The sequence below is a fragment of the Suricata suricatta genome, chromosome 8, assembly GCF_006229205.1.
Source record: "Suricata suricatta isolate VVHF042 chromosome 8, meerkat_22Aug2017_6uvM2_HiC, whole genome shotgun sequence".
Classification (NCBI taxonomy): domain Eukaryota; kingdom Metazoa; phylum Chordata; class Mammalia; order Carnivora; family Herpestidae; genus Suricata; species Suricata suricatta.
This window is the reverse complement of record NC_043707.1, coordinates 72,815,733-72,838,692: the sequence shown is the minus strand read 5'-3', so window position 1 is coordinate 72,838,692 and position 22,960 is coordinate 72,815,733. Positions and strand designations below refer to the sequence as shown.

General features: G+C 45.5%; 1 protein-coding gene across 1 annotated transcript in view; it reads right to left on the bottom strand.

Annotated features, from left to right (window-relative positions):
- The window catches only part of LPAR3 (lysophosphatidic acid receptor 3), a 76,671-nt gene that overhangs the window by 29,654 nt on the left and 24,057 nt on the right, over window positions 1–22,960 (bottom strand). The window contains exon 2 of the mRNA XM_029948119.1: window positions 20,168–20,924. Within this exon, the coding sequence (XP_029803979.1) occupies window positions 20,168–20,903 (736 nt within the window). The 5' untranslated portion in view covers window positions 20,904–20,924. The remainder of the gene's footprint in view (window positions 1–20,167; window positions 20,925–22,960) is intronic.

Genomic DNA, 22,960 nt, shown 5'->3' with positions numbered 1-22,960 from the left:
GGGGAAGAGGGAAAGAGAGTTGGGGAGAGAGAGGGACACAAAACCTGAGAGACTATTGAATACTGAAAACTAACTGAGAGTTGAAGGGGAAGGGGGAGGGGGGAAAAGAGGTGGTGGTGATGGAGGAGGGCACTTGTGGGGAAGAGCACTGGGTGTTGTATGGAAACTAATTTGACAATGAACTACTTAAAAAAAAAGAATCCTATGTCATCTTTAAACCTTCATTCTATCCCAGGTTTACCCAGACAGGAGCTAGAGGACCGGGCTCTGCAGACCACGACCCCTCCCAGATGAAAGGAACTAGAACAATCAGGAACAGAACAGGCACCCTTGGAAACTATAAAATGAAATAAAACTGCAGTGAAAAAACTATATGCTTCTTATCTTGCAAATGTGTTGGTCCAAGGCCAATTAACCCCTTATTAATTATGCTCCAATAAATACTTTTATATACCCCACACCATAATAGTTTAGGAAAACCTCTTCAGAATAAGTAGTCAAGATTTTTAAGAAGAAAAAGAGAAAATGTAGGCTTTGCTAAAACAAATATGCCTTCCCTTGGAGGAAAAATGAGGCTTTTAGAAAAAAGCAGGAATAGTGGCTTTACCAAACTATGGAAAAGGGATACTTCATCCACTGGGAAGTTCCTAAAAGTTTGCTTGTTATGGCAATATTACCATTATATACGAACAAGAGGCCAAGACAACATATTCTTCCAGTTCCATGCAGCCCGGAGCCTCAAAGTTATTTATTGCCCTTGTCATTTCTAAATAAGGTGTGTGGGCTCCAATTCCCTCAGCCTCAGGCAAGCAAATTTTAAAAAATTAAAAAAAAAATTAATGTTCATTTATTTTTGACAGAGAGAGGGAGAGACAGAGTGCGAGCAGAGGAGGGGCAGAGAGAGAGAGGGAGACAAAGAATCAGTTTCCAGGTTCTGAGCTGTCAGCACAGAGCCTGACACAGGGCTCAAACTCAGGAACCATAAGATCATGACCTGAGCTGAAGACAGGTGCTCAACCAACTGAGCCCCCCAGGCACCCCTTGGCAAGCAAATTTTAGTTCGTCATTACAAGGTTCTATCAATTTCCCAGCACTAGCATGGGTCTAGTAATATAATAAGCAAATTCAAGATAGTAGGTTTATTGGTCATCAAAGACCATCAAAGCATTCCCAGATCAATGTTCCTTTATTTTTTTTAAAAAAAGGGCATTTTAAAGATGTTTCAGCTATGTGACTGAACACTAGACTACTGATTATACTGCTCCTAGATATTATTTTTAAAGAATAACTGATATTTCATAGCAGTAAAAAACTGTCTTCTTAGAGACTTCTCTGCTTAATACTTGAGTCCCACTGTGTGCAGTGCCTCGTGCAGTATAAACACAAATGAGATGCAGCAGTCCCTGCTCTACAGAGGGTGGCCTAGCACAAAGAATTAAGGTTAGACAATCTATGCCTAGTTTGCACTTCTTTGAAAGTTCCAGTCCTATTAGAGAATCTCAAAACACAATATGAACCCGTGATTTTTCTTTTCAAGATATTGCCATAGCAGCTCCTGTGCTCAGTTTCGACACTGACATTGAAGATGTGTCGCTGGAGCTAGTAAACCTTGTCATCAGGTTCATGTTAGAAGCCTGTCTCCCTTCTCTTTTATAGCTACTTTTCTTTCTCTGCCTGCTTCCCCCCTCCCTCCCTCCCTTCCCTTCTTCTTTCCTTTCTCTTTCTCCCTTCTTCACTCCCCTCTTCCTCCCTCATTCCCTCCCTCCCTCCCTCCCTTCCTACCTCCCTTCCTTCTATGAATTTCTCACATGAAGTGCCCTCTAAAACATTTTGGGGCAAGATTTCATTCCGTGCTTCCTCAGGGGTGCCATAATATTGGAAGCACGGTTTGCAGGTCATTCTGAGAGGTCAGTGAGAAGTCCCCTGGTGTTAACAGCTTGAGTAATACTGTTTTCTCCTTCAGACCACACCATTAAATTGTTTTCATTACCCACAAAGGGATTGTTTGTGTCAGAGCAAATGAGATCTGATACAAATTCAAGCTGGCTAATTTCAACCTAACAAAATAGTTTATTCCTAATAACTGAAAGAACACGACAATGACAAAAAAATTGTTAAGTCTCTCTATGACGTAGAGGTAGGAGAGAACTGTGTTAAATAGATGGGTCCCCACAGAGAAAATTATGCCACTTGAGTGTGCAATCTCCAACTTCTGAGGGAACACCCTGTAGTCTATTCTCCTAGAGACTGGGACTGGGGAGTATTTTCCAAATGTTTCTTAAAAATACTATTTTATGTTCTCTAGGAATATCAGAGATTCTGCTTTGGGTCTGTTCACTGACCTTCATTTGTTTATGATTCACCATTTTTTGTTGTCGTTCTTCCAGTTATCCGAGTAAAGCTCTGGATCTGGGTTCATCCTTCTTGCTGCTCTCCTCACACCCGATATGCCTCCCCTCCCTGAGGCATCTATCCTTTTAATGTCTTTTAAATCTGTTTTTCCTGTTTTCTCACTACCACCATAGTTACCTTGCCTGTGAAGTGTTTCTGTACGGGACCTGGGTAGTTTCTTCGGAACATACAGGTCAGGGCTCGACCAGCAGTTCACTGAGGCAGAAACCAGCAAGCGTGTGCAGGAGGAAAGGGAGAGCTTGGCTATGTGCTGAAAACACTGCCCGGGGGTCCTGCTACAACCCACCACATCACCTCCTGAACCCCCATTTCTCTAGGAGTCTGGGCCCTCTTTCTGCAGCCCCCTCAACCAAGCACCGGGAGCCAGTTAGAGCCCACCTCTGATCAGGAAGAGTCTGAGGGGCTCCCAGCCTCAGTTGGGCCACATTCCTGGTCTCTGCTTTATACTCTAGTCCCACTAATTAGGTCTCCATGGTACCCTGCCCGGTACTCCAGGTCTGTGAGGCCGGGTCTCTCCCCAACTCCTATTAGTCTCACAGAGACCCGCATCCCTCCAGAGGATGCATCTGCACACATCCTGAGCCCTGGCTTGGCCCAGTTCAATGACCAGGTTCCCAATACCTGCAGTCAAGCCTCCCAGACTTCCAACCACTGATTTAAAGGTGGCTTCTATACCTGGTGTTGGAGGAAGTGGCGTCTGTTGTCTCCAGCTCTCTTGCCTGGGGCCCAACCCTTCCTTTGTGGCTCCTGGCACTACTCTAGGGCCTGTGGTACTGTGCTGTCATGTAGGACCTGCCACTTTTACCCTGATCTGTCTGTGGCACTCCCTCAGCAATGCCTTATACAGCAGGCACGGGCCTTTGTGAGCCTGCAGATCAGCCGGCTCCTTGCCTCCCCTGCATCAGCTGACAGCCCTGGCCCCAGCCCGGCAGCCACTCCACCTTCCACCTGCCACAGACCTTCGACAGTGGCAGCTCGAAGGGAACACGTGCTTTCCATCCAAATGCGGCAACTCCCACCTGCACTACTTCCTGTCATCACCTTGGGACCCTTTCCTGGTCTGCAGATGTTGGAGGAGCTCCACCCAGGGGGCCAAGAGACCAGTGGGCTGCTGTCCCCTTAGGTTTCCACTTGAAGTGAATACCCAGAAAGCTTTCTAGGAAACTCAAGAGGAGCCCAGGGAGGTTAGAGACCTGTATCTCTTGTGGAGACATAAGTGCATCTAACCTTTCCCATTTACTAAATAAAGGGTTGTCTCAGCTCCCCAACTGATAACTATGGAACATGCATCAATATCCTCCAATATGTCTTCAAATGATCTTAAGAGAATGAGGCCTCTCTCACAGAACCCTCGGGCCCTAGTTTACCCTCTTTTCTGTTGTCAAGGCTGCCTCTGGCTCATGAGGCCCACATGTGCTGGCTATGTTCTCTGAACGTCCAGTGCCTGGTCACACCAGTCTCTGAATGATCCAAGATGGCCACCCTCTCCTGAGGTCCCCAGGTCCCCAGAGAGTGGCCCAAGGCTTCAGAGCCAAGTCCCAGAGAACTTCTAGCCCAGAGAGCCCCAACTTTCTGTGTAGATCCTGAAGACCACAGTCCCTCTACTCTGCAATCACTGAGGCCCCTATCTTACCTCCCCTTCCTAAACTTAAGGGAATTCAAGAAAGCCCTCAACTTAAGAACTTCCATACTGTCCCTGCAGGACCCCCAGGCTAGCACTGTCCTCCCCCTCAATGACAGAAGTCCAGAATCCAGTGGCTGGTCTTGGCATTGTCCCCCTCTGACCACATCCAGAGAGACTGTGCCAGTCAGAAGGGTCCACATGATCCCTTATATAAACACAAGCAAAGAAGAATCAGGAAGCCTCAAGATTCTCTGGGCTCATGTGAATGCTACCTCTCTAAAGTGCAGGGTGCCTTAAAACAAAGGGACCAGGGGTGCCTGGGTGGTTCAGTGGGTTGAGTGACTGACGTCAGCTCAGTCACTATCTCAAGACTCATGAATCTGAGCCCTGTGTTGGCTCTGTGCTGACAGCTCACAGCCTGGAGCCTGCTTCGAATTCTGTGTCTCCCTCTTCCTCTGCCCCTTTCCTCCTCATGCTCTGTCTCTCTCCTTCAAAAATAAATAAACCTTAGAAAAAAAAAAAGGAACAATATTTCCCTTCCAAGTTAGAGCAAATGGAGGAGAATCCAGTTACTACCCCATAAATGAGCACTAACCTCTTGTGGGACCACCTCTATGTCCTTCTGAGGGGCCATTCCATGCTACTGAAGAGACAGGGTCTTAGCTTCTTAGCCACAGAGACTCACTTAGAGCCCACAACCACTTGCTTCTGCTATGCGGCCTCAGTATCCTCAGTATGCCCTGTCCGCAGTAGAGAGCACTGAACTCCACTCAGAGGGCTTCCCAAGTTTGCTGTGTGTCCCTGGAGTCGTAGCAGGATATCCGAGTGGCCACGCAGATCCCAGGAACTTTCACATGTCTTCCAGTCAAAGTAAACTCACTATTGGAGCCCAGAACAAGAACATCAGGCCTGACTATAAGGAGTCCTAGGACCCAGGAACATATCCGGGGAAGGAAAACACTGATACTCCACAGAGGAATGGTGCAAGTCACACAGAAAGTTCTAACCTTTCATATGAGGCCCATTTGTGGTATTCTGTAGGTGAGCCCAGTCATGAGGGGGACTGTTCTGGATAAAACACTTACAGGCCTTGTCTTGGACCAACTGGGAACAGATCCAGGGTAGGAACAGACTGTCCTTGCTTCATTAGGGAGTCTAGTTCTAAGAGCCCAGTAACATATGAGCCGGATAGGAGAGCTTCTGGGATGGTCTCAGCCACACAGCTCGTCTACTTCACCTGTCAGGACTCAAAGGTTGTGATAAGGAGCCCTAGAAACAGTCACCTGACAAGGAAGCTTCTAAGAAAACACCGCTCACCACTGGGGAGATGGATCACGAGACAATACGCAAGGCTGGTGCTCATAATCCTGGGGGAGGATAAATCCAATGAGACCTAAGTGTTTGCAAGTGGTCCTGGGGGCTAGGTAAGGTCAGGAGGTTATACTCAGCAGCTGCACTAGCCTCGTGTGTGTGCGGCCCGCACCGTCACACACAGCCTGCGCTCACCAGGGCCCTGAGCTCTGTTCCAGAATCTGCTGTCTCCATCTTGAAATCCTCCACAAGCTCACCTCTGAACGTGTTGTTTCTAAGTGATGCCTGACGGGACAACAGAGAATGAGTGTGAGCAGAGACGTCCAGAAGAAAGGAAAGAGCTTTAGATCTTAGTGCCTGTAAGTGGCACTTTTTTCCTGCCTTTATAAGGGGCCCACAAATCGTGTAGCCAGTCCTGTCAGCAGCCCTGAAGTAACAGCCTCCCAAGTCACCAGCTAACCCTTGAAGGATGGAATTAAAGATGTAAAGACCATATGGCTCTCTGGAGACTTCTCTACCTCTCATCCCATTTCTACCAAAAAGATCTCCTTTTCATGCCTTGAGTAACTCCCTTAAGATTTACTCAGTACCCTCTTCAAACTCACCCCCAGCTCAAAAAGACCACTGGTAAGAACTAGAACACTGGGCACCTGCTTTCCAGAAAGCAAATCATGTCATGATACCATAGGATAAGAAGGAACCCAGGTGGCAGTAGGACCATCCCCATGGTTATGACGAGGACAAGGATGGAGGCCGGGGCAGCAGCTCAGGTCCTGTGTCAGGACCCATCTGGTGAACATGTCTGTTAGATCATTCTATAAACATCTGTTGAGTAACTACTGTGTACCAGGCACCACAGAAATGAAGACAGACACAGTCCTGTCCTTGACAAGCTGAATCTAGTAAAAGAGACGGGCATTCAGCAAATAAATTATAGTAAAACTTCTACATATATAACTAGCATGCTATAGAAGCACTGGATAATCGAGTCTGAAAAATCAAAAAGTGTCAGCGAGGATCTCAAAAGATAGACAGGAGTTTGCCATGCTAACAATATCCAAGAGGGGCACCTGGCTGGCTCAGCTGGTAAAGCATGTGATTCTTGATCTCAAGGTTGTGGGTTTGAGCCCCATGTTGGGTGTAGAGATTACTCTGAATAGAAAGAGAAATGGAGTGCCTGAGTGGCTCAGTCGGTTAAGCATTCAGCTTCAGTTCAGGGCATGATCTCACGGTTTGTGAGTTCAAGCCCTACATCAGGCTCTGCACTGACAGCTCAGAGCCTGGAGCCTGCTTCAGATTCTGTGTCTCCCTCTCTCTCTGTCCCTCCCCTGCTCGTGCTCTCTCTCTCTCCTTTTCTCTCAAAAATAAATAAACATTTTTAAAAAATTAGTTAAGTAATAAAATTAAAAAGAATTTAAAAAATGGATGGAGTTTATCTCTAGCACCCATATTTTAAAAAACAAAAAAAAAAGAAAGATTACCCAAAAGGAGCATCAAGCAGACCTGCCCACCTGCAGAACGGTGAGAAGCTGGACACAACAGAAGCCTGGGCTGTGTGGGAGTGAGGTGTTCAGAAAAGAAGGTTGGGACCAGAACTGTGAAAGTGGCTTCACAATTCCAGCCCAGGAATTTGGGGCTTTATCTGGAATGCAAGAAGGGCCAAGAAACGATTAGACATTGTGATTTTTAGGATGATGCCTCAGCTGGTGGTATGTAGGAAGGCCTGGGGCAGGCAAAGCTGAGAGGAAGGAATCCAGACAGAGATGCTGCTAAGCAGGATGGGGAGGCTCAGTCCAAGGGGATGTAATAAGATCTGAGACACGACTGAGGCAGGTTTGGTGACAAGTGGGCTCTAGATGGTGGGAAAGATGGCCATACTAAGGGTTCCTGGTTGGGAGGCAAGGCAGATGGGACCTCCACCATAAACACCAAGTGCGACCCGTGGAGCAGGTTTAGAGGAAAACAAGAAGTCTGCCATGCCTGCGGGGCACCTGGGCGTGTGCAGGACTGGCAGCTGGAGAGAGAGATCTGGATCTCCTGAGAGAGGCCCTAAGGATGGAGACACCGCTCTGGGTGCCATTCACAGAAAGGTGTTAGTCCGTGCCACAGAAGGAAGGTCATCTTAAGAGAACCTGGGAAGCCACAGGAACAAAGAGCATCTCAGGGATGGCCAAAGATGGGAGGGGCTGCCAAGAGACAGGCAGACCTGAGAGGGGAAGAAACCATCAAAGGGTGGCGTGAGGCAGGCAGCTGGACAATAAGGAGTTCCAGTCAGATCACTGCAACTGGCATTTGGAGGGCAACGGTGGCTTCATTGGCACAATCTTAGTAGGGGCAAAGCTGGCTTGCCACAGCTGGAGGCAGTAAGAAAATAGCATAAAAATGGAAGAAGACTAGCAGTACTGTAGTTAGAAAGGAGATACAAGGTCAGGGACTATAATTTTTAATGGTCAAATACACAGAAGAGCAAGACTTATGAGAATTGGCTCCTGGGGAGGCTGGAAGTAATGGGTTCTCGTAGAAAGTTAGAAGGCAAGAATGGAGGTCTTTGCGGGTTGGCTAAGATGGCGGAAGGAGCATGGTAAAAGGAGCATTCATGTCAGATGACTTCTATCTTCTTGGTTAAAAGGCAGCAAGGAAGGTGAGGTTGGCTGGGAGTGGAGAAAGGGCAAAGGGCAAAGGCTTTAAGAAGTCTTAGTGTCCAGGATGAATTCCTGCCCCTGAATTTTAGTTTCCAGGATGGATCTCTGCTTCCTGCTTCCACGTTTCTCCGACCTTGGCCATCTGCTTACTGGATTTCTGCCTGCAAGCTCATGCTCTGCTGGTCTGCTCCCCTTCTGCTCTCCTTGCTGGGCTTCCTCCTGGCCCGCACACACCTGGCCTTGCTGCCGACAGCGGAGCCCCTGCTCTGGAAGGGACCAGCTCTGCCTTCTCTGTGGCCTCTGAGCTACTTACCACCCACAGAGCCTCTGGCCAATTCCAGCAATCTCCTAAATGATTTCCCACTCTTCAACCATCTCCTATCTTTCTAAACCTCTGTATCTGGCAACTCCCACCTTCTTCTCAACCCATCAATGCCTTCAAGACTCTTCAAGGGCTCTCCATCGCCAGATAAAGCAGTGTAGCTGTGGCCACAGACCTGTGGAGTCCTTTAACAGAAGTGGAATCTGTCCAGTTAGCCACAGGTGTCAACCCCTCCCTAATGCCTTGCACCCACCCTAAGCCCAGTCCACAAACCAATATCATCTTACTGGCCTCTGTAGACATTTGACAATAAAGTCCACACTATCTTAAGATTCAAGGCCTTCCACTCTGACTCCAATATGCCTCTCAAATCGGCCTGGGATTACTATGCAAACCCCTTATTCTAGAACTTTGTCTGCTCTGCCCTCCTTACCACGCCTGGCCCCAGTATGGTTTCCAAGGAGACAGAGATAGAGACAGAGAGAGAGATCTAGAGATCTAGATATGCCTGTCTTCCATCTTGCCATCCCACCTATCTGCAATGCTTTGCCCTCTCTTCCCCACCTGTCATACTGAGATCTGACTCAGAGTCCACCTTTTCAAGGAAGCTTCCATGGACCATCCAAACCCATAGCATTTTTTTTGCTCGTACTCCCTCATTGGGCCCTTTTGTGTATTTCTTTGCTCCTTCAGTTACCCCATAAATTATCTTTTTGGGGGGTAACCTTCCTGTTTCCCCAGAACAGCCTTTAAACAGGGTTCCCTTTAGGTCTTACATACAAAAGCTAACAGAACAGATCTGCCTCTGTGTAATTTATCTCACACATGACCCAACTGTCGGTTCATAAACCCTGGTCACCTCCTGACAACCATAAAACATCAGAGCAAGCACAGATTCGTAGTGCCTTTAGGGCTGAGGCCATGTCTTGGGGTAGTATCCTGCCTAAAGCCTGATAGGTGCTTAGTAAATGTTCACAATGAGAAAATATAAAAACCAGAAATCTCTTCCTGTTCAGAAAACCAAAAGAATAAAACAGGCCCCATATTGGGCCATGGACCCTCTGACTTGATGAAAATGAACAACTCTTGGAGTGTATCACGGTAACTCAGGCATCCAAGGACAGGTATTTTCACCAAGGCAAGAAGGGAGACCCATCAGGAGACTCAGAAGCTAGGAAGTCCAGAGCTCTGGCCATAATACCAGCAATGATTTACAAGGTGAACTTGGACAATCTCTCAACAGATACTGATTCTTCAAGGTAACAGGGTCTTTCCTTCTCACACTCTGCAGTTACACCCAGAACCTGGTGGTGAGAGAGAGTGGACGGCTGGAATAGAGGGTCAGCTGTCAGAGCAGGTGGAAGGCCTGCTCACCTGTGGTCTCCCCCAGCCAATACTTCCAGTCCACCCACCCTTTAGCCCAGTTCTATGTTGCTTCCAAGGTCTGACAGGCCATGATTCCAGCAAATACCTTTACTCCCAATTCCCACCCAACCTGTTTGCTTTAGCTACACACTGAATGCAGTGGCCCCAGCTGAAATTCTAAAAATACAAACCATGTTAACATGCACTTGATAAAATTCAACCATGGGTCAGTACACACCATGCTATTCCAGGTGTCAGCCCACTGGTGTGACACGTGGGTAACAGGCAATGGCCACATTCTCCTTTGGCAGAAATCGAAGCCTTAAGAGAAGGCATTACTGAGATCTGGAAGTCTAAACCTTCTAGGAGGCTGGCTGGGTGCCGGCAGGAGTGCTGGATGTAGGTGGGTAATGGAACATCTCTGCTAAGTGAAATAAGCAAGAGAAAGACAAGTACTATATGCGATCAGTTATATGTGGAATCTTAAGGAAAAAAGAAGAAGAAAGGAAGCTTATTTCATAGAAACAGAGACTAAAATGGTGGTTATCAGGGGGAGGGGACATGAGGAGATGGAGGTCAAAGGGCAAAAATATTCAGTTATGAGAATTTTAAGTTCTAAGGATCTCACACACACCATGATAACCATAGTTAATAATTCGGTATCGTGTACTTCAAAGTTGTTGAGAGTAGACCTTAAGCATTCTCACTGCCAAAAATAAAAAAGAAATCTAGAGCGCCTGGGTGGCTCAGTCAGCTGAGCGTCCGACTTCAGCTCAGGTCATGATCTTACAGTCTGCAGGTTTGAGCTCCACATCGGGTTCTGTGCTCACAGCTCAGAGCCTGCAGCCTGATCCAGAGTCTGTGTCTCCCTCTCTCTCTGCCCCTCCTCCACTCGTACTCTTTCTCTTTCTGTCTCAAAACTAAATCAACCAAAAAAAAAAATTTCTTTTAAATCTAACTCTTTAAGGAAATGGATGTATAAATTATCTTGATCTTGGTAATCATTCCACAGAGTATATGAATATCAAGTCATTACATCAGATACTTTAAACACATCCAGCTTTATTTGTCAATTATTTCTCAATAAAGTTGGAAGAAAACACAAAGGTAGAATTTGAGAAGTGAGAAGTGTACCTGGCACTCAGGAAATACTTAATAATTGCTTGTTCCAGCTGAAGAGGAAGGTGTCAGTTTTCTTCCAAAAAAAAAAAAAAAGCCAGCAAAACCGTTGTAAATGAGGAAGTGTTAGAGGAGAACACAAGACGCGAAGTGTATTTGGTGTAACAAAGCTGAAGGGGTGTGTGGAAGAACTGGAAGAAAGAAGGCAGGGCACTGATTATACTGGAAATGAGAACAATGATTTGGAAAAATGACTTCTAATCTGACTGCAGAGGAAGGCATCTGAAGCAGGCAAGAAGGAGGTAAAATAAAGAAAGAAAGAAAGAACCAGAGCCAAACTTGAGATAACAAACAGCTACACAGACAGAGTCCTAAATGTGTCTCAGTGGAAAGGGTCTTAAGAAATGAAGGCAATCTGGGGCACCTGGGTGGCTCTGGGGCACCTGGGTGGCTCAGTCAGTCGAGCGTCCGACTTTGGCTCAGATCATGATCTCATGGTTCGTGAGTTCAAGCCCTGCACGGGGCTCTGTGCTGACAGCTCAGAGCCTGGAGCCTGATTTGGATTCTGTGTCTCCCTCTCTCTGCCCCTCCCCCACTTGCTCTCACTCTCTCTCTATAGCCCTCAAAAATAATAAACATTAATAAAAAAGAGGCTGTTTTAAAAAAGAAGAGAAAAAAGAAATAGAGACAATCAAAAGATGGGATGGAGTGGAATTAAGTGACATACAAGGACGGGGCTTAACTTGAAGCTGTCTTCCTTGTAACATCACACAGAGAGGTCTTCCCCATCACCATGCCCCCGGCAGTGGGTGGGGCAAACGGTATCGTGGAAGGAAACGCCCAAGTGCCACCAGATGGCTTACAGCTTGCCCAGGAAGCAAATGCCTCTCTCCCAAAGGCACCTGAGGCAATACCATGAAGCACACTGACAAAGTCTCTGCAAAAGAGGTGCTCCTTGGATCAGCTGTTTTAAAACACAGGTTTGAACACCCCTGGGCTCAGTGTACTAAGGATTGGTGCCTGAATGGCGTGACTCTGAAAAGACTTAGTCACTCTCTGTCTGATATGACTTCACAGCAACAAGAGGGCTCCTGCGTGCCAACAATCTGATCATTTCAGCATTTCTTAAAGCAAAGGTTTAACTTTTCTTTCAACAGATAACTGATAACTCAGGCATGCAAGGCAGCCAACATTGAGAGCAGGCTTCTGTGATGCAGAAACCACGGTAAGGCTACTAATGCTGAAAACAAATGTACACTTTAAAAAATTTTTTTATTTATTTTTGAGAGCAGGGAAGAGAGAGTATGAAGCAGGGAAGGGACAGATATACTATTTTTTTTTAATGGAGCAGGGATGTTTCACTGATGAAACCGATAATATCAAAAGGCCTAGGTTCTGGTCTCAGCTCTTTTCAGACAAAGAGCAAATGTCCCAGCACTAGTAGAGGCGGGAATAGTACTTGACTAACAAAGCATCCTGGTAGGATTCATTAGTGAGACGGGACTGTTTCTTATGAGGAATGTCTTCTAGATCGCACACAAAGATATTGGTGCTATATTACAGGATTCTTATTATGCTAACACTTAATGGTCAGGGTCTCACTTAGGATGTTTTATTTATAAATGTTGCAAAAGTGAAATGAATTATTAATGCAAAGATCATCTGTCAGAGACAGGAATCGTTAGCAGCATTTCATGGTGGGGGTCAGTGTTTACAGGGACCAGTAATGCAAATTCAGAGCCTTTCTGTTCTGCGGTGACCTCATGTTCAAGTTGGCCTTAGTCTCCAGGAACTGAGCGGGTGCGATGTGCCAGCAGTCAGGCAGCTTCTGGGAAGAGCATACCCAGTCAACTTCCTCCCAACTCCTTGTCCATAGCATCAAACCTGCTATCACCATGGCACTAACAACAGGCATCTGGTCTCCCTCCCACAGTACCTGTGACATTCCTGGGGAAAAGGGTGCTCTGCTTAAATGCAGGGCCAGGCACTTCAGAGTCAAACTAAGGCCTCAGCAGAGTAGCCAATATTTATTTAGCACGTACTATGTGCCAAGCACTATGCTAGGTGCTCGTCTGTACCTTATCTCATTGCATCCTCAAAACCCTGTCATGCCAGAGGCACTGATGCCATCCCCATGTGTAAGAAACCAAGTCCCACATATTGTGTAAATTGCTCAGGGTCACAGAACTTGGAAGGGGCAGATCCAGGATTTCAGTCTGGTTCCCTCCCTATTCCCAGGCCCCTGGGCTTGCCGTCTGCATCCTGTATAATGTTTCAAGAGTGTGCAGCTGTCCTTCCCCCAGAGATGTCATAACTGTCACTGTCATATGGCCAAGTCTTTAGTAGAAATCAAGAGTGAGATGCAAGTTACAAACCTCATCAATAGGGTCAATGTTGTCCTATCACTTATGCAAAGCTAATTAACACTGAAGAGTGGGGTTCTAGAGCCAATCCACTTGAACTTGCATCTGGGCTCTGCTACTAATCTTAGCCAAGACACTGAACATCCTGGGCCTCAGTTTTCTCAATTAGTAATAATAACAGGACTTCCCTCAAGGAGCTGTCATGAAGATTAAATGGAACAGAACATAGACTCTGAACCATGGGTCTCTGGGCAAGAAGCCGAAGTTTTCTCAATTAGTAATAATAACAGGACTTCCCTCAAAGAGCTGTCATGAAGATTAAATGGAACAGAACATGGACTCTGAACCATGGGTCTCTGGGCAAGAAGCCGAAGTCCATCCATCCAAATGTCCTTATCAACAAAACAGATCTGCACAGCACTGTTATGAGGGTAAGAGAAATCAAATCCTCAAAGCATGTAACACGTAGGCTTCCCAACAGTAGGCGCCCAAAACGTATTTGTTTGCTTTCCTCTTCCCAAGATGGCACTACCACTCAAACTTCTAAGACCCTGGTTTCCCATATTATAAGATGGGAGACCCATCCATTCCCCGGCCACTGTCCAGCTCACAGGCACATCATAGTCAGAGCCTGCCCAAGGCCAGCCTGGATCTGAGGAAACCTGGTTTCTACTTTTAGTTCTAGCTCTTAGGAAGCCACTGAACTTCCCCTAACTCCAATCTCCTCATTCATTCACTCATTCTATTATAATTTTTTAAATGTTTACTTATTTTTGGGAGAGAGAGATTTGCTTCTGAGAAAGATTCTGTGCCTCCGAAGCAGGCTCCAGGCCCCAAGCCATTAGCACAGAGCCTGATGTGGGGCTCAAACTCACAAACTGTGAGATCATGACCTGAGCTGAAGTCAGACGCTCGACAGACTGAGCCGCCCAGGCACCCCCACTCATTCTATCACAAACTCAACAAATATGTTCCAGTGTTTGATATGCAAAGATAGATAACTAAGGTACAATCCCTGACTTAAAGAAGGCATACTCTAGTCCGACATGAAGGTATGGGACAATTAAGTGGATTGACTAAATTATGGACAAAATAGAGAGATGGTCCAAAGGTCGTAGTAAGTAGATTTACCTCGGTAGGGCAAGGAAAGATTCAGAGAAGACAGGCCCTTGAGTTGAGTCTTACAAGATGAAAGGGGGTTTCCCAGACAGAATAAGGGGGGAGGTATTCCACCACGCACAAGTCTTAGGATCACAAACAAACAAACAAACAAAACCATAAATAATTACAGTTGAGTATAGGGCATATCTAATGGAGTGGTAGGAAAACTGGATAATAACACCTTCCCCACTTATCTTGTAGGATCTCCCTGAAACTGAATGAGAACAGGCATTAAAATGCTGAAAAGAGGGCTGCTTGGGTGGCTCAGTTAGTTGAGTGTCAGCTTTGGTTCAGGGCATGATATCAAGGTTTATGAGCACGAGCCCTACATTGGCTCACGGCTCTCAGTGCAAAGCCTGCTTTGGATCCTCTCTCCCCCTTTCTCTGTTTCCTTCCCCTGCTTGCTCTCTCTCAATAATAAATGTCAAAAAAATAAATAAATAAATTCCTGAAAAAGACACAGTACTGCAGAAACATCATGCATGCTTATTATTAGTATTCTAGCAAGGCTCAGGATGACCTTAATTTTCACCCACTTCTTCCCAGTGTGAAAATGCCCAGCACTGTTTCTTTACCACCACCTTGCCTCCTTCCTCTCTCTCCTGAGAGAAAGCAAGAAGGATTTAGCACCGACCTAAGCGGCAAAGTAGGCGGGAGAAATGACAAGAAAAACATGCAGCTCTTTGTTTCAATTACCACAAACCTTTTCAAGGTCCCTTAACCATAATGTTTCTTGTATTTTAAAAGATTTTAGTCATTATTGGCCAGAAAAGAAACCTTGACCATGACTTTTCAAGCAGATCTGACCAGAAACCATGTTAAGAAATACATTTGAGGGGCGCTGGGGTGGCTCAGCCGGTTAAGCATCCAATTCTTGATTTTAGCTCAAGTCATGATCTCAAGGTTCACAGGATCGAACCCCATGTTGGGCTCTGCACTGCCAACAGGGAGCTTGCTTGGGATTCTCTCTCTCCCTCTCTCTCCATTCCTACCCCACTTGTGTGCGCGCGCTCTCTCTCTCTCTCAAAAATAAATAAACCTTAAAAAAAAGAAATACAGGGGTGCCTGGGTGGCTCAGTTGGTTAAGCCTCCGACTTAGGCTCAGGTCAGATCTCACGTTCGTGGGCTCGAGCCCCATGTCAGGCTCTGGGCTGACAGCTAGCTCAGAGACTGGAGCCTGCTTCCTCCCCTCTCATGCTCTGTCTCTCTATCAAAAATAAATAAAACACTAAAAAAAAGAAATACATTTTATATTACAATCCTGTGCACACAAAGAAAGTGTTAGTTACAATCTCCTAATTGATTTCATTACTTGATTTCATTACAGGTCATAACCTGAGGTTTGAAAAAAACCACCCTAAGAGACAAGAAATTTTATGGAAGATTTCAAAAGAATGGTTCACAATACCCTTCAGACTTCTTTTCTTTTGACCTTCAAGACTTTGCAAAATAGAAGAAAATACAGCTCCTTTCCCAGGAAACAGAACATCCTGGCATTCACAGTTCACACGGTGTACTGTTTGACAATATTAGAGGTTTTCCCATGGGGGGGGCCTCTTGTGCATTTGTCTGGATGCTACAGCCAGTTAGGCTTGTTAACAAGTAGGATTTCAAAATACGTGACCCTCTCTGAGGCAGGGCCCTGGTGCCCCGTGGAAAGCAGGATCATGTGTCCCCAACGTCTTTTCCATGAGAGCTTTCAACTTCTTTCATGTAAAGGGCTCATCGCACATTATGACCCAGAAATGAGCAAGCGTTCTGCCTCAGGGCTGCTCAAATGGGCACACAGTGCCCAGATGCCTTTCCACTCACATACAGATTTAAAATTCACACTCTCATCATCTCAACTACCACCTCCCTCAACAAGGAAACAATCTGCTCCCTATGCAGCTCTGTATGCTTTGTACACAACCAAAATACCAAAGCTGGAAAGAAACACAAAGGTCATCTGGTCTACCTCTGTCCTTTCAAAGAAGACAGCCATCGATTTCCTGACTCACGGCTGAGCTATGTTCTGGTGTACGACAGCATGCATTGGTGTTCCACTGGGCCTTCCTCGTGGTACTACTCAAGCTTTAGAGGCTTCTACTGTCACTTTGACTTTGTCATTTCTCTTACTTAAAATCCCTTGCCCATTCAAATCCCACCCATCCTTCTAGATAACAGCCCAAGCCCTCCAAGAAGCCGTCCCCAAACTCTGCCTGTCCAGCCCATCTCCCTTCTCCGAAATGACAGTCAGCTCACTGAATTCATGCAACTCTTTGCCTTTTAGATGCTGTTAAACAGTTAAGATATATTAGTTGATTGACTTTTCTACTATTTAAAAGAGGGCATATTTATAAGAAACTTCAATCTTATATTAACCTTTCCTACAAACATATATATCAAATGTAAGCAGAAAAGTTCAAATCATTAAATCAGATAATCATTACAGAAATAAGTATTAAGCTACTAACTTGCACATACCTAGAACCAGTGACTACAATGATGGTAGATGCCACCACTGTTGATTTTTCAAAGACACTATCATTTGGGAGACACCAGTGTTAGACCACTGAATTCTTACATGCAGCTTCCTCCCTAAGGAGATATTATGATAGATGATTTCATGGAAAAATACTCTGTGGTTTGATACACAGTCAACCCACTGAACTCTGTGTTGCCTCTGGTCACTAACTGTTATATAGGATCATTGGATTTATAACCTGGAAAGAATTTAAAGATCATCTAATCCACCTCACGTGACGAAATTTAACCAGGAAAAGGTGAGCTAATAACGTGCTATGGATCCCCATTGCAGGGAACGACAGAGTTGGGGCTACAACCATATCTTCTGCAATCCAAAGAAATCAGGATCTAGAAGTCTAAAAACCTCCTGCTACCCAGCTCTTCAGTTTCATTTCCTGTGTCCCCAGACTTCCCATCTTCCTCCAGATCCCCTCTGTCTCACCACTAAGCCATTTCCCCAGGTCCTCATCACCAAACTGTCTTCTCGCCATTAACCAACTTCCCCACATTGTTCCATCTCAGTGCTGCAACTTCTGTTATCTTACTTAGCAATTTCACCGTATATTCTGGGTTTTTTCCCTTATCCAACACCACACCTGCCAAAACCACATAGCTCTTGTATTTTACCTTTTCGTAACTGTTCCAGACAAAGTTACACTCAAACCCGAAGCTAGTGACCCTGATTATTCTACAGAGTCCTGTTCTCCCACCTAGGATTACAGAAAGCTTTTCTATTTCACACTGTATATGATATACAATATGCTGAAAAAAGAAAGTTTTCTCTCTAATCAGGCAGGTAATTTTTCAAGACAAATAGCCAAACAAACAATGATGCCTGCAAATCCAGAAGGCAAATAGCAGAATTCACTGACTAACCCAACAAATACTGAACACCAGTCTTTACCAAAAACATCAATATCCTGTCTAGTTCAAGGGTGGAGAAAGTGATTAACATGATCCCTTTCTTTTCTTCCTCCTAGAAGTCTCCATTCTTGTCAAGGGGTGAAGTGAAGAACGACATGGCGAAAGCAGAAGACAGAACAAAGAGTAAACCAGTAAAAAGTCCAAATAAATCAAAACTGGCTGCAGAGTATGGTGTTAAACATGTGGGCTCTGAAGGCCAGTGACACAGTGAGCACTGGCGCCACTGTCCATCACTGAGTGGCCTTGGGCATATAGCTCTGCTCAGTTTCTTCATCTGGTAAATGGGGATTGCCATGAGGATTAAAGAGACTTAGGACCATGCTTGACACAGAGTAAATACTATTTAAATATTTGTTAACTAAAACAAGTTGAATTTCAGTTTGAAATCATTTTAACAACCACACTATGTACCTGCTGACTTCCATATCTTACTAGCAATTTTAGGACCCAGAGACATCATGATGCCTCCCATCCCACACCACAGAGTTCCTGCACCCTCTAATATTAACTGTTTCCCAAAAATTCATTTCCTAATTCCTTCGTACTGGGACTTGACAGGGACCTACTCTAGGGCCTCTCTCAAGAATGGTCTTCGCTGCTGCAGCCACCACACCTGGTGAGAGATGATGGCCTCTCTGACAGAAGACCAGGCCCGCGAGCCCACACAGCATCAGCTCCACCTGGAACCCAGACTGGACCTCTAGAGCAGCCAACCAGATTGAAAACAAAACAAAGGGAAAATGCTTTGCACCCAAATACCTCTTCTGGGGCAGGGTTCACAGTGCGAAGCCCAAGTCAGAGCTGTTCAGACTTGCTGTCCTAAAGCCTCTCCTCACCTTTCTTCGTTTTGTTCTGATCAGGCTCGTATACCAACTTTGATCTTCTTAGTGTCACCTAAAAACTACTCATTTGCTGCAGTGCCTGGGTGGCTCAGTCAGTTAAGGGTCTAACTTCAGCTCAGGTCATGACCTCATGGTTGGTGAGTTCAAGCCTTGCATCCTGCTTTGGATTCTGTATCTCCTTCTCTCTCTGCCTCTCCCCTGCTCACACTCTGTCTCTCTCTCTCAAATTAATAAACATAAAAAAAAAAACTACTAGTTTGCTAAGCTAAGCCTAGTAAGACCTTATCTAACTCCTCCTCCCAGGACTATTAACATTGGTGATACTCCCTTTCCTTGATGGCTCTCTTCTGGCAGCTTCTAGGCCATATATTCTCCCGGGTTTTCTGGCTACTCCTTGGAGGGTCTTTTCCTGGTTGTTCCTTGTCTCCCCGCCCTCCTTACACTGGAGGGCCCTCAGGCTCATTCTCTGATCCTCTTCTGCACATTCACCATTCACATTCACCCCACCACGGTGAGCTTATCCACTCTTGTGGTTTAAAATACCATCTCTTCCCTCAATGACTCTCAGTGAATCTCCAGTCCAGACATAATCCCTGAACTCCTCATTAAATAATTCATTGGGTGTCTAATACGATTCTAAACTTAGTTTGTCCAAAACCAGACTCCTGATCTTCCCCCGAAACCCCCTCTTCAGCCTCCCCATCTCAGTGAATGACACTACCCACCCTCCCTACCCTGTCACCTTGCTTCAGCACATGCTATCACCGTGACCTTTAAAAAACATCCAGAATCCAACCACATGGCACTATCTCCCAACCGCCCTCTCATCCCAGTCACTGTCACCTCTCTGAATACTGAAATGCCTGTCCTCTTATGCAATTTTTTCCCTTTGCCCTTTCCCTTCACAAATAGCATCCAGGGAGATACCATTAAAATGTAGGTCCAATCACATTACTTCCTTGTTCAAAACCTTTCCATAGTTTTTCTGAATGACATGAGAAGCCAAAGTCCTTATGGTACCTACATAGCCCTACATGATCTGAGTGGCCCTAGGACCTCCCATCAGCTCCCTGAGCTCCTCTCTTGCCACTCTCCCCACCTGCTCTACTCCAGGCACACTGGCCTCCTATCCTTACTGCATCTCCTGCCTGGATGCCCTCCCCCAGACACACACACACACACACACACACACACACACACACACACACACACACACGGCTGACTTCCTCACCACCTTCACATCTGCTCAAAAATCATCTCTAGCTGAAGCTAGAATTATAAACCAGACTTGCCTAGCCTCCTCATCTTCCTTCTCTGCTTTATTCTTCCCAACGAGATTCATCAAGCTATTTTATAAATGCTATATTAAAATGTATTACAAAATTGTTTTGTTTGTTCCCAATACTTGAGCTGTTTTCCCCTGCAAGAGTGTAAATGCCAAGCACGTTGGGGATGTATGATATTTTTTGTTCACCACTGCATTCCTACTACTTAGCAAACACCCTGTATACACTAGGCACTCAATAAATATTTGCTGAGTGAATGGGAATAATGGCTCACTTGGTTCCTCTTACCTAAGACAGTCATCACCGTCTTCATTAGCTTCATGGGGGTCCTTCGGCGGGTGATGGACCCACTTGTATGTGGAGACAAGACGTTGGTTTTCCTCTTGACATACATGTAGATTCGCAGGTACACCACAACCATGATGAAGAAGGCCACAAGGTTGGACACAGTCCAGAAAATGAGGTAACTCCTGCTATAAATGGGGGCCAGGGAAGAGCAGGTAGAGATGTCACACAGGCAATTCCAGCCCAGTGTGGGAACCGCCCCCATAAAGATGGCGATGCCCCAGACAAACAGGATGAGCAGCGTCACCCTCTTCTTTGTCAGGTTGCTGTGGATCCGCATCCTCATGATTGACATGTGTCTCTCCACAGCAATAACCAACAAATTGGTCAGAGAGGCCGTCAGGCTAGTGTCCAGGAGCCCCTGGCGGAGGAACCAGCGGTTGACAGTCAAAGTTTTTGAAACGGGACCCGTGTTAAACATCAGGAATACATAGGCAATTCCAGCAAAGAAATCCGCAGCAGCTAGGTTAGCCAACAGATAGTAGAAGGGGAAATGAAACTTCCTGTTTTTGATCACTGCTGCGATGACCAGAGAATTAGAAAAAAAAATAAACAGGCAGAAAAATGTTCCAAAACACAAAACAATCACAAGACTGGTTCCTGTCCACCCCTCGGCAGTGTCTGTGTTGCTCCTATTATAAAAGAAGTCCATCCGCTTATCATAGTAACATTCATTCATTGTGGAGAAGAACTGAACATCCTAGAAAGAAATTTAAAGAAGAAATAAACATCACTCTTTGCAAATTCAATCAATGAACCACCAAGTGCCACTGCTAAGCCCCGTGTCCTAGCCCACTTCTGCTAGTCCTTCAGATCCAGGTGTAAATGTCCCTTGCTCCAGGACTCTGCCCCCTGACCTCCTATGACAGCATTTATCTCGCATCAGTAATCGCTGGCTGTTTTCCAGGCTACATCCAAGTTTGGTTAAGGACGGTCTATGTCTGTTTTGCTCACCATTATAATCTCAAGACCCACCTGTCCAGGCTGCTTCGTGACAGGTGTTTCCTGAATGACTGGCTGATGAATCAATGATCATGGATCAGCAACAGATCAAATATTCTGAACTCTGTAATATCCACTCTGCACCAGTAACAGTGCCAACACAGCATGTAAATGCTGTCTCCTGGTGGGTTCCAGCTCATTCCTTGCTTATGGGTTCTGTTCACTAGGCAAGGGCAAGTTGGTAGTACCAGGCGCATTCTCACCAAGATGATGAGTACTGAGATACTCTTCACGTGACCAAGCGGACTCCTCAGAAGATCAAATTTCTACCACTTCTGATTCAACTCCTGATCCTCCTTTTGCCATCTTTTGGTTTCAAGCTGTAATAACAGCACTTACTTACTAAGCATGTGATGCAGGGCTGAAGACTTTATTCTCAGTACTCCTCCTTACTTTTTTTTGTTCACTTCTTCCTTATTGTCCTAATTCAAATTATACCACTGGAAATGTGCTTACTGAATTTTCAGACTCAATCACTTTAAGTCAGTTTCCTTCCCTGGGCTTTGAACACAGCAGGTGGTGGGAGCTCTGGAGGTTAGAGGCAGATGTCCAAGGAGGTAAGAACATACCTGCTAAGTGGGGGGTGAGTCCTCGGGACGTATGTCTGAAAGTAGACCCCAAACTGGGACATCAGGCAGACACAGGAGATGCTGATCTCAGGACAAGATCTCGTGGACACCAAAACTAAGGGATTCTGGCAACAGCGGAGTTGAGAGAGGCCTGAGGATGCCTCTCCATCTATGCTTGGTGGAGAGAGAACAAGTGTTCTGCCTCTCAGTGGTCTGGCCACAGTCAGGAAAGGGTCCAATCAAAGGAGGCTGGAGTTGAAAGCCAGGAAATCCAGAGCTACAGTGGCCACGGGCTCCCTTTCAAGGGCTGAAGCTGCAATTTATTCACTGGAGGACCAGAGACCCAGCAGGCCCGGGCACTAGCGGTCCACTGGTGCAGATGACGTGGCTCTAACGGCGAGAGCTTGACAGAAATCCCTGGCTTTTAAGATTCTTTTTTTTTTTTTAACTCCCAGTTTTTAAAATATCATTTTATATGCTTAAAATAAACAAACTGGCAGTGGTCTCAAGAGATAAACCGTTCTAGTGCCTTTCAATTACAAGAAAGGGGGACTCAATTTTAATCACAAAAGAAAAACTCTCTTTGACAGACATTCACCAATGCTTAACTGCCAATAGCAGATCACGCCAGACATGGGGCCAATATACCTATACTGTATCCTGATAATTTCCCCAAATTAAAAATATAAATATATAATTTTAATAGCTTCACAGTGTTCCAGTATATGAACATGGCATGTTTTATTTAACTAATCCCTACATGTTGGACATTTCAGTTGTCTGTAATATTTAGCCTCTACAAGCAAAGCTGCACTGTTGTACGTTAATCTGTATATACTTGGCCAACTATGTGCTTAGGATTTTGTTAAAGAGAATGACCAAACCGTTGTTTACTTGTTTTGTAAAGGCACCCCCACGGTCGGGGTTGGAGGTCCCCTCCAGATGGAGGCAGCCCTCCTGACCCACCACTTAGGATTAATCTATATATTTCAACTTCATGAAGCAAAAGATATAAATTTATTTAATGGTTTCTGATCAATATTGTCAAACTGCCCTTAAGACAGATCATATTTTTAATCCCACCAGTAAGTAGCACATGAGAGTTGAAGACATTAATCTAGTGTAATTCAATTTAATATTCAAGGAGAAAATTCAGCTTTCAATA